The sequence below is a fragment of the Leucoraja erinacea genome, chromosome 14 (assembly GCF_028641065.1).
Source record: "Leucoraja erinacea ecotype New England chromosome 14, Leri_hhj_1, whole genome shotgun sequence".
In the NCBI taxonomy this organism is placed as follows: Eukaryota; Metazoa; Chordata; class Chondrichthyes; order Rajiformes; family Rajidae; genus Leucoraja; species Leucoraja erinaceus.
Window position 1 is genome coordinate 2,075,451 of NC_073390.1, and position 12,239 is coordinate 2,087,689.

Below are 12,239 nucleotides of genomic sequence, written 5' to 3' on the forward strand. Positions count from 1 at the left end.
AGATACGGTTTCCATTCAGCAAGATTGAGTTGCAGAACAAAAGCAAGCTTTGCATTTTAGTATTGATTGCTGAGAGCTCACCTTCTTTATATTGATATTTTTGATCCGACAACTTAATTCCATCCGGCTTGATGTTTTCTACGTCTTGTTTATCTTCCTTCTCCTCCCAGGTTTCCTCAGGTTCGTCACGTGTTGGACGAATTGTTTCAGTCACTTCAACACCTACAGCTGTAGGCTGGGCAACAGATTCAGCTGCAGGTTCTTTTACTTGAGACTGCAGAAATAAACCCCAAAGTTATTTTTCAGATGACAGCTGACATAATTTGAGACATGTATCCAAAACACTAGGTTGGATTTCATAATGGGAAATCAGCTTAAGCCTGCACCACCATTCTACAAGATTGCAGCAGATATTCTACCTCAGGTACATTTTTCATGCCTTACTTAGTTTTGTTTATTGTCACGTGTACAGTAAAAAGTTTTTGTTGTGTGCTATCCAGTCAACAGAAATTAGTGGGAAGGAAAGTTCGAGAAGGGATAAGAGAGTAAGGTCAGGGCTAATTGCGAGAGGGGAGGTGAATACCGACGTCAACGTGTTGTATACGAATGCGCGAAATATAAGGAAAAAAGTGGATGAGCTTGAGGCTCAGTTAGAAACTGGCAAGTATGATGTTGTGGGAATTACAGAGACAAGGCTGCAAGAGGGCCAGGGCTGGGAACTGAATATTCAAGGGTATACCTCCAATCGAAAGACAGACAGGTGGGCAGAGGGGGTGGGGTAGCTCTGTTGGTGAGGAATGAAATTCAGTCCCTTGCAAGGGGTGACATTGAAACAGGAAATGTGGAGTCAGTATGGATAGAACTGAGGAACTGTAAGGGTAAAAAGACTCTAATGGAACTTATCTACAGGCCCCCAAACAGTAGCCTGGACATAGGGTGCAAGTTGAATCAAGAGTTAAAATTGGCATGTAGTAAAAGTAATGCTATGGTTGTTATGGGAGATTTCAACATGCAGGTAGACTGGGAAAATCAGGTTGGTACTAGACCCCAAGAAAGGGAGTTTGTGGAGTGCATCCGCGATGGATTCTTAGAGCAGCGTTATGTAAGTGTTATAGTGTAAGGATTTAGTGTTATGTAATGAACCGGATTTGATAAAAGGAACTCCAGGTTAAGGAGCCATTAGGAGATAGTTTAAGTTTAAATTACAATTGGAGAGAGAAGGGTAAATCAGAGGTGACAGTTGAATAAAGGAGACTACGGAGCCACGAGGGAGGAGCTGGCCAATGTTGACTGGAAAGAGAGAGTGGCCAGGTTGCGACTCATCCTTGATTGTGCTGCTGGCCTTGCCGAGGCAGCGTGAGGTATAAATTGAGTCAATACAAGGGAGGTTGGTTTGTGCGATGGTCTGGGCTGCGTCTACAATTCGCAGCAATTTCTTGAGGTCTTGGATAGAGCTGTTCCCACCCTAATACAGCAGTCTGAACCTGCACATTTAGTGCCATTTACATACGTACAAGCTAGCACCCAAAGGTCTTGCCAAAAGCCATATTTTGCAATCATCTGCTGTAAATGGAATTTATCTTGTTTTGCTTTATATGTTCCTCTTTGAAATACCTCTTTGAAAGCATCGAGAAGATCTCCAACTGCTTCTTTTTTGTTTAAATCCTTCATTTTCCTCTTCTTCTTTGGCACAGATACAGCTGCAGCTGAAAAAAAAGAGATGACAGTGAACTTGCATGCAGAAACTATTCAAGTCAAGAATAGGAATCAAGAATGAATTAGCACAGGTGAAGCCCGTTGAGGATCAGAACGACTATTTTACATACAGGTCCACTACTGATTTTCCAGCTCCTTTAATCCGGACAAAAACACAAGTGCACACATGAAATCCTCCCATAAGTCCCCCCGAAATGTGACGCATGGGTCGGGTAAGGTGGCCGGTCTTGACCTCAATGGGACCTCTGCGCTAATTAGTGGGTGGAATTTGCTCCTAGCATCCAGGGCTCTGGAACTCTAGCCAATCCGGAGCAGGCAGATCCACTTTCATAGCCAATCAGCAAGTAGAATTAGCCCCCTGCAGCCGGGGCACTGGAAGAACTGCAGTCCAGCTGAAGCCGGCAGATCAGTTCCCATAGCCAACTTCCGAGGCCAACTTTGTGGGCCGGTATTTCGGTCCCTTGTAGGCCATGACCACTGTTGGTCAGGCAAAATGGATAATGCAGAAAGGCTCTGGAACCAAGGGTGCTGGAAAATCGGTGGTGCGCCTCGATTACAATAAAACGAGTTAACTCTACGTTAGAACAATTAAACTGATTCATGAACAATTAGGTAAAAAAAAATAAACAAAAACAAGACAAAAATAAGACAATGCCACTTGGTCTTTCACCACCATTCAAGGTGATAACCAATTTACCCCTCTCTCAACCGCACTGCTGTCCGTTCACGGAGCCACCAATTCCACAATCCATCAATAATATAAATATTGGCTGTTTAGCTGGTCTGCATGACCCTCCTGCGTAGAGATTTCCAGAAACTCACCATCCTCTCAAAGAGCAACTTCATACTTACTTAGGTTTTAAATGACTGCCCCCTTATCTTATTACCGTGTCCTCATCTGACTTTCCAGCTGGCAGAAACATCAAAACATTTATCCTGTCATACCTTCCAAGATCCTGTATGTTCTATAAGAGATCATCACTCATTCTAAACTTCAGAAAAGAAAAAGGTCTAACTTTTTAGTTACTCGCAATAGGCCAATCCGATTATCACATGTATTGGTCTAGTGGACTGATTCGCTAATATCTGCTGGACTCGCTAGTATCTTACTAAAACTCTCATCTTGACCACTTTCTGTCTGCGTTGTATTTAAATTTGCGCAAAAACGATCCCACATAGCACTACGATTTTTCGCCACCTTACTCGCCAATTCTCCTCTGCTGCAAGTCAAATAAGTTTTGTTCCAATCGGTGAAATAGTTCAAAAGTTATGAAGGTTTTGAAGGTTCCCCCACACACCGCCCCTCCCCCCCACCCAAACCTCCTCCCTCCTCCCACCACACCCCCTCCCCAGAGTGGTGGAACATTGCTTTGGGGTAACAGGTTGCGTTGTGGGAACCGGTGAGTGGTGGAATATTGCATTGGGGAACGGTTTGCATTGGGGGGGGGGGGGGGACCAGGCCTCCTGTGTGACTGGGACCCAACGGCTCCCACTTAGTCTACTATATTCCTATAAAATTGTAATACAGGAAACCCCTATTTTTTTGCTTTTCAAAGAAAGTTAACCCTTATAGAACTCACAAATCACTTTCACAAATATTTGCTCACAGAATGTGTGAAAAAAATAAGGTGAATGCAAAAGTAATCTTTTTTTGACGATAAACACAAAATGCTGGATTGCTCAGATGCTCAGCGGCTCTGGACAAAATAGGTGACGTTTTGTTTCGGGCCCTTCTTCAGACCAGCATCTGCAGTTCCTTCCTACACACACGCTTAGTTACTCCAGCTTTGTGTCTATATTTTCTCGATGCATGCACAATGAAGAAGCGTGGCATTATGAAATATTACAATTCAGACTGCTTCATAGCATTACATGCCTCTCCTAAATGTATCAAGTCAACACTCAGCCTCAAATGCATTGAAAGTCAAAAGTTTGTCCAATCTCGCCTTATAGCCAACACAGTCCAATCCAACCAACATTCTGGCAAAACTCTTCTGCATCCTCTCCAGTCAACAAATGCACACAAACACAACAACAAATGCACACAATACTTCAAAATATGGTCAAACTAAAGTTTTATACAGCTGCAACATGACCGACATGCTCAATACGCCGATCAATGAAGGCAAGCATTCCACCATACACCTTCTTTAACATCCTGAGCACTTGTGTTGCTATTTTTGGGGAGCTGTGAACTTGCACCCCAAGATTGCCTTGAATATCAATGCTCTAGGGTCCTGCCATTACTGTATAGCTTCCTCTTACACTTATCTCCCAAAGTGCAATGCTTTACTTGTCCGCCTGCCATTACGCCACCCACATTTCCAATTGGTTGAAATCCTGCTGTATCCTTTGACAACCTCCCACATTATACACACAGTTCCAATGTTTGTGTCGTCTGCAAAGATACTAATTGGCCCATCTACCTTTACTGTCAAGTCATTTATGCATAATCAGAGGTCACAGCAATATTCCTCAGAGCATTGGTCAGACACCTTATATCAAATTAATACTTCCATCACTATTTCACAGAAAAGCCAGCTTTACATCAAATCTTCCAAGTCATGTGATAGGAGTAGAATTAAGCCATTCAGCCCATCAAGCCCACTCCACCATTCAATCATGGCTGATCTATCTCTCCATCCTAACCCCATTATACTGCCTTCGGTCTCCATAACTACTGACATCTGTACTAATCATATAACCATATAACAATTACAGCACGGAAACAGGCCAGCTCGGCCCTACAAGTCCGGCCCTACAAATCAATCTATCTCGGCTTTAAAAATATCCACTGACTTGACCTCCATAGCCTAATGTGGCAAAGAATTTCACAGATTCAACACCCTCTGACGAAAGAAATTTCTCGTCTCCTTCCTAAAAGAACGTCCTTTAATTCTGAGACTATGACCTCTAGTCCTACTCTCCCACTAGTGGAAACATCCTCTCCATATATACTCCATCCAAGCCTTTCACTATTCTGTATGTTTCAATGAGGTTCCCCCTCATTCTTCTAAACTCCAGCGAATACAGGCCCTGTGCCAACAAATGTTCATCAGAGGTTAACCTACTCATTCCTGGGGTCATTCTTGTAAACCTCCTCTGGACCCTCTCCAGAGCCAGCACATTGTTATCCATGAATCCCATGCCTAGCCCTTAAAAGCTTTACTGAAGGCCATGTGCACAACATCCACAGCCCTATCTTTGTCACGTCATCAAAAAACAAGCTTGTAAGACATGACTTCCCCCACACAAAGCAATGCTGACCATCCCAAAGAAGTCTAAGCTTTTCCCGATATAAGTAGGTCCCAACCCTGAGAACCTCCTCCAAGTGAATTTTGAAAAACTTCAAACAGAAGAACTATTTCAACACTCAATTTTTTAAATAACATACCCCAAATGAACTCCTTTGGATTCTTTGACTTTCTGCTTATGGTCCATTAGTTTCTCTAATACTTTGGTCTTTGTGAGCATCTCAGTTACAAGTTTTTCCCTCCTTTTTAAACCATCTGATGTCTGCTGATGTGCTGTCTGCGATGTTTGCAGTGACTTTTATTGCGACGACTGATGCAAAATATTCTGTTTCCTGCTATTAATTCCACTCTCACTCCACTGGTGTTCTATATTTACCTGGGCTAACTTCTTCCTTCTTATATACACATAGCTCTTTCTCTTTCTATTTCTCTTTCTATATTCTATTGGCCGGGAAAGGAATGGAGGGTTATTGTCTGAGTGCAGGTAGATGGGACTAGGTGAGAGCAAGTGTTCGGCACGGACTAGAAGGGCCGAGATGGCCTGTTTCCGTGCTGTAATTGTTATATGGTTATTTGCTTTGATATTACACATTAGTTTAGTCAAAACTTTCTGCCCTCTTATTACCAATCTTCCACAATCGTTACTGAAATATCCCAGCACTCGAATCTACCTTTAAATTTCATCACTTTGCATGCTTTAGCTTTTGACATTTTCCTTTACGTCCTTTATCAACAAAGATGGTTTATATTTCTGATTGTGAAAAATATCTACTAGGCATTATGAAACAGCTTAATTATCTGCCACAATAGAGTAAGTTTCAAAAACGGCAAACGGCAAACTGAATAAGTAAACAATGATTTGCATGGCTAAGAGTAGAGGGAGAGTTTGAATTCTTATCAATGGGTTAAATGGCCACATCCTGTGCTGAAACATCTGAGCCTCAGCAACTCATTATCACTAGAGTGCACTGCTACCGATATGCATCCCTACCATATTACTGGGAATAGGAAGATTAGCAATACAATCTCACTTGAAAGCCATAACCACTCTCTCCATCCAACACTCATTCCTCCAAGTGGCACCCCACACACCTTCCTTCAAAACTCTATGCAAACTCATCTGTTGATCAACTTGATATATTGATGTCTTCTGGCGTAAAATAGAAGTCTTTCAAATAACAGCAATTCCAGCTTTTTAAAATTTCTAACATATGCTTCTTTTACGTTTTCCCATAATTTCATTAACACCTCTTCAGGCACAATCGACAATAGGTGCAGGAGTTGGCTATTCGGCCCTTCGGGCCAGCACCGCCATTCAATGTGATCATCCGCAATCAGTACCCCGTTCCTGCCTTCTCCCCATATCCCCCGACTCCTCTATCTTTAAGAGCCCTATCAAGCTCTCTCTTGAAGTATCCAGAGAACCGGCCTCCACAGACCTCAGAGGCACACTCACAACTCTCCGTGTGAAAAAGTGTTTCCTCATCTCCATTCTAAATGCCTTACCCCTTATTCTTAAACTGTGGCCCCTGGTTCTGGACTCCCCCAACATTGGGAACATGTTTCCTGTCTCTAACATGTCAAAACCCTTAATAATCTTATACGTTTCAATTAGATACCCACTCATCCTTCTAAATTCCAGAGTATACAAGCCCAGCCGCTCCATTCTCTCAGCATATGACAGAATAGCAATAGCAAGAACATCCTTCCTCAAAACCGCACACAATACTCCAAGGTCTGATCTCACTGGGGTCCTGTATAACTGCAGAAGGACCTCTTTGCTCCTATACTAAACTCCTCTTGTTATGAAGGCCAACATGCCATTCGCTTTCTTCACTGCCAGCTGTACCTGCATGCTTACTTTCAGTGACAGATGAACAAGGACCCCCAGATCCCGTTGTACTACCCGCTTTTCTCAACTTGACACCATTTAGATAATAATCTGCCTTCCTGTTTTTGCTACCAAAGTGGATAACCTCATATTTATCCACATTAAACTGCATCTGTCATGCATTTGCCCTCTCACCGAACCTGTCCAAATCACTCTCCATTCTCATAGCATCCTCCTCACAGTTCACACTGCCACCCATCTTGTGTCATCCGCAAATTTGCTAATGTTGCTTTGAATCCCTTCATCTAAATCATTGATGTATATTGTAAATAACTGCGGTCCCAGCACCGAGCCTTGCGGTACCCCAATAGCCCACTAGTCACTGCCTGCCATTCTGATGTGGACCCTTTAATCCCTAATCTGTTTCCTGACTGCCAACCAATTTTCTATCCATGTCAGCACTCTACCCCCAATACCATGCGCCCTAATTTTGCCCACTAATCTCCTAAGTGGGACCTTATCAAATGCTTTCTGAAAGTCCAGGTACACTTCATCCACTGGCTCTCCCTTGTCCATTTTCCTAGTTACATCCTCAAAAAATTCCAGAAGATTAGTCAAGCATGATTTCCCCTTTTGATTTTTACCTTTTGTCATTTACAATCCTTCATTGAGCCAGCTCCATCAACACTTTTATTCTATCTCCTTTCACTGACTTTTCATTTAGTTTTCAATCTTCCCCCTCCCCAATTAAAATTTGTTTTAATCTTTGATTTTTCAATTTTAAATGAAAAATCATTAATGTTTCATATTTCTCCAGATACTTGATTTGCTCAGTATTTCTTACACTTTCTATTACCCAAGCCATCACTAGCCCTTCAGCAGTTCTTACGGAGTCTTGAACCCCCAAAAAATTGTCTTTCTGCAATTGCAATTTGAAAAACTGTTCTTTTAGCAATCATTATGGAATCCAACACAAAAGCAGCACAAAGGCCAATCTTGGTGCAACGAGCCAATGAACGAAACAATTTCATATTCCAGATGTTTTAAGTACACATCATACAAGCATCAATGTATATATATTAAATTATGAACCAGATACTAACTGAAAATCATGCTTAAACTTATTTCTCTTATGCCTAGTAATAAAAAGCTGCTGGGTTTATACCAAAGATAGACACAAAACGCTGGAGTAACTCAGTGCATCAGGTCAGCAAATCTGTGATGTTTATAGTCGCGACTTTTCTTTAGACTGAAGTAGGATCCCAACCCAAAACATTACTTATCCATGTTGCTGCCTGACCCACTGAGTTCCTCCAGCCATTTTGTATCTCTCTTTTACACTTGTAAAGTTTTAGGGAAAATAAACTAATACTTATGTCCAGGTATGAAGGACTCATGGATAATATAATTTCTGTCAAAGCGCCTGCAGAATCATAGAACTTATTGTTTTTAAACACAGTGTGGTGGACATATGGAACGAACTGCCAGAGCTGGCAGTTGAGGCAGGTACTATTGCAATATTCAAGAAACATTTAGACAGCTACATGGATAGGACAGGTTTAGTCAAAACCTAGGCAGATGGGATTAGTGTAGATGGGACACGTTGGTTGGTGTGGGCAAGTTGGGCCAATTGGCCTGTTTCCACACTATGACTCTATACCATCTCAATTTGCACCAAAATCACTTTGGACTGCAAGTGAGATTTAATTGACATTAATATATATATATTTAACAATGGACACAAAAAGCGGAATAACTCATCGGGGCAGGCAGCATCTCTGGAGAAAAGGAATGGGTGACATTTCGGGACGAAACCCTTCTTCAGTCACCCATTCCTTCTCTCCCGAAATACTGCCTGGCCCGCTGAGTTACTCCAGCTTTGTGTGTCTATCTTTAGTTTAAACCAGCATCTACAGTTCCTTCTTACACATACTTAACAATGGACTTTGTTTGCAATGCTACACAATCCAGCATTTCTTTTTTTAAATAAACAAATGGCTGTACAATTCTCCCTAATTAGTTACAAATTAAACTGCTACTCTTACTTTTGAATGCTAGTACAATCAAATGGGTTATAATGTTAAATCGCCACCACTAACTCAACTCTCTCAATATCTATCACAAATACCTTGCGTAGAATTGTCGTTAGTCTGGGATAAAGTAGCTGCTGATGGCAAGGCATCCTGCATTTGGACTTCAGCAATATCCTCCTCTTCCTCCTCCTCCTTTTCCTTTTCCTTCTCCTTCTCCTTCTCTTCAGAAGGTGCTAATACTTCTGCATTCTCTTCACATGTCGGTGCCTCAGGCTCAGAAATAGGACTGATGTGAGATTCCTCTTGAACTTCTGAAACTTCAGAATCCTGCTTTGTTGAAAGCTCAAGACCATTTGTCATTTTCGGTTCTTCAGGTTGTACAATGGGCGAATCCATTACAGGTTCAAGTGGAGGTTCTAGAGGTTCTAATGAAGGCTCAGACACTTGACTAGGCTCAACTTCCTCTGCTGGTGTAAAACCATTACTTTCCACTGTCAAGTCTTTTGAGCTACATTCTTCTGGAATCACCTCTTTCGGTAGTTCTTTTACCTCCGTTTCACTTTCTTGCATTTCTTGAACTGCATGTGTCAAAGCAATAGGTTCTGCCAAAGGACTTATTTCATCATCAACAACATCATCATCATCAACATCATCGCCATCATTATCAACACCACCACCACCAACACCATCGCCATCATCATCACCACCATCATCATCACCATCACCATCAGGTGGCACAGAATCTGTCACAGTCACATCAAAAGAGACTGTAATGTCTGTGGTGTCCTCTGGCTCTGTGACGGTATTTTCTTGTACTTCTTTGGACTCTGGTGGTTTAGTGTCATTTTCAGATTTGTTTTCTACAATATCAGGCGAAATAGGTCTGTCAAGTTGGTTTGGCTCTTCTACTGGTTTCGATATCACTGCAGGGGACTTTGGTTTGTCTACAAAAATCAAAAAAGATTTAATACAAGAAATATCGCATACAATTCAAAAAAATTGGTGCTCAGTTTTACGGAGTGACACCAACATAGCTGTCTAGACAGATAATTGTCTAGACAGGGTCAGACTACAGATCATAAGTTGTCTGGAGGCAGCTTGAGTCCAACTAAATGACATGAGGACATGACAACTTGCAGATTTTCTTCAATAATATGTTTTAAAAGCTTAAGCAACCAACATGTGCCTCTGAAAAGGACATTAATAATAATAATGTTGCTTTAATCAAGACTGGGTTCCAGCAGATGAGCCTTTACCAGATTTACCAGTGGCTTCACACTTCAATAACACAAGCACATAAAAAGGTGACAAGTCACGCAAGAGAATAACCTACAATTGCATTGACAAAGCATAGGAAGTGTCACCAGCTCTGTAGTAGCTAATTCAACTGAAGAAAATGGCATTAGGAAAAATACTAAACAAATAAATTAAGGTCTATTCAAAGCCAACTTAACTTTGGAGTTTAAGATACCAGGATATTATAAATTACTTACTTACAGTTTGTAGGAAAGTAGAATGCCAGATCACTTCTACAAATTTGAATATAAAATCCCCAATTACAAAAATGTGCCCAGAAGCAAATTTCAACCAAATTATGCAATTTAGTTAACTGCCATCCATACTGGGGAAAAAAGTGCCGCTTTTGTTGTGCAAGAACAAATTGTTGCCCGATTCCAATGTTGAACTACATTTTGTATGAGCATTTCATCTTACCTGGCCGAATGACAACGGGAACAGGATGAGGACTTTCCCCATTTGCTTGTACAGCACCACTTCCTTCTAAACCTCCTGCAGACTGTGGAATGAGAAAGGACAGAATGATAGGTTTGTAACTAATATTTTTTTATGTATACATTTGCTCCAAATAATGTGATGCCTATTTAAAATTGTTATTAAAGTTATGGCGTTTAAGCTATTTGAAATACAAGTAAAAACAACAGCATGAACAGACAGAAAGTGCTAAATAGTTAGAAACCAAGCATCAGCAATAGTATTTGATTTTAAGTTGAGAGAATGTGGGGTTAAGCGTGAATGGCTGTTCGATGCTTAGCACATGTTCAATTGAGCCAGTCTCCATGTTGCATCTCTGCCTCTATACACACTTCATATTCACTGTAGAGCTAATATTACTCAGCTAATGTTACCTACTAAGTTTTCAATTGTTGAAAAAATATTCAGTCCCTACTTTTCATACAATCACAGAAAACCTATGACACGGGTGGAGATTATTTAGCTTTCAGATGGGCGAGTGTCAGATCCTTTTTTATCCTCTGGGTTATAAATATATCCTAATTTCCTCCACACATTATTTAAATTGATATTCATTCATACATGATCCCTCGGAGGGAAATAGCTCCTTCCTTATTCACTATACATAACTTAGTAACTTCTCACTTCCCTGTTCATACAGTCATCTCTCACCTCCCTGTTCTAAAACAATCACCTCAGACCACTCAACATTCTTCCAAGCTAATATTTTCCTTTCCCCGCAGGAACAGAGAGTCCATGCCCCTCTCCAACGCGATCCTATCTTATTTGTAATGTGGTGATGAGAACACTACACAAGCTGTAGCTAACTATTATTGTAGCATAACCTTCACTGCCTTTGTAAACCCAGCCTCAGCTCCAATTAAAGTATATTATACAATTTGTAACCCTCATCGGCCTCCCGACTCAAGGATCCATTTACTCTTCCCAGATATAACCCAAAATCCCATCTCAGGCAACTTCTTTATCCAAGGTCCATTTGTTCCTCCACAGCTCGTGTCATCCCCAAATGTTATAGCCGATTCACTTGAACCTTGGGACGCGCATCACACCACTCTTTTGGATTAAACTCCAATTGCCAATTTTGCTGCCTTACCAACTAGGCCACCTTTGGTGTTCTGGTCTTGACTAGCTACTTCAAGTACACAGCAAAAATACCATTGGATAGAGCTGGAATCTTAATTAGCTAAAGATATGAACAAAGGCAGGTTGTTTAACAACTTTTTGCGTTCAATTTTGTCGGTTTTATTCAGTATCTGAATAATATATTGCATTATTCCCAAACGCCAAGATTATGGAGCTCAATCACAGTCATTTTAATAATATTAAACTAATTTTGTATGTGAATAAAACTAATTTACCCACCCACCACATCTACACTCAATACTGCTTTGCACATGGTTACAGACATACTTTCATTCATTGCATATGTTAACATCATCTTGATCATTACACCCTATCATTTTTTGCTGCCAATTATATTAATAGTTATGGTGAATTGCTAAAAGAAATTTGACCTTCCTATCCACTCTAGATCTTTCAATTGTATACAATTATGTCTTATCCGCATCCTCTTTTCCAAATCAAATAGCCAGGGCAGCAGATCAATTACATTAGCTTTAACTGCATTGTTAAAAA

General features: G+C 40.9%; 1 protein-coding gene across 9 annotated transcripts in view; it reads right to left on the reverse strand.

The window, feature by feature from the left end:
• eif4g1a (eukaryotic translation initiation factor 4 gamma, 1a) overlaps positions 1 to 12,239 on the reverse strand; it is a 105,212-nt gene that overhangs the window by 43,406 nt on the left and 49,567 nt on the right. For all 9 annotated transcript variants that reach the window (XM_055645365.1, XM_055645372.1, XM_055645366.1 and 6 more), the window contains 4 exons: positions 10,548 to 10,629; positions 8,930 to 9,778; positions 1,615 to 1,706; positions 82 to 274 (listed from right to left, as the gene is read on the reverse strand). In XM_055645365.1, the coding sequence (XP_055501340.1) occupies positions 82 to 274; positions 1,615 to 1,706; positions 8,930 to 9,778; positions 10,548 to 10,629 (1,216 nt within the window). The remainder of the gene's footprint in view (positions 1 to 81; positions 275 to 1,614; positions 1,707 to 8,929; positions 9,779 to 10,547; positions 10,630 to 12,239) is intronic.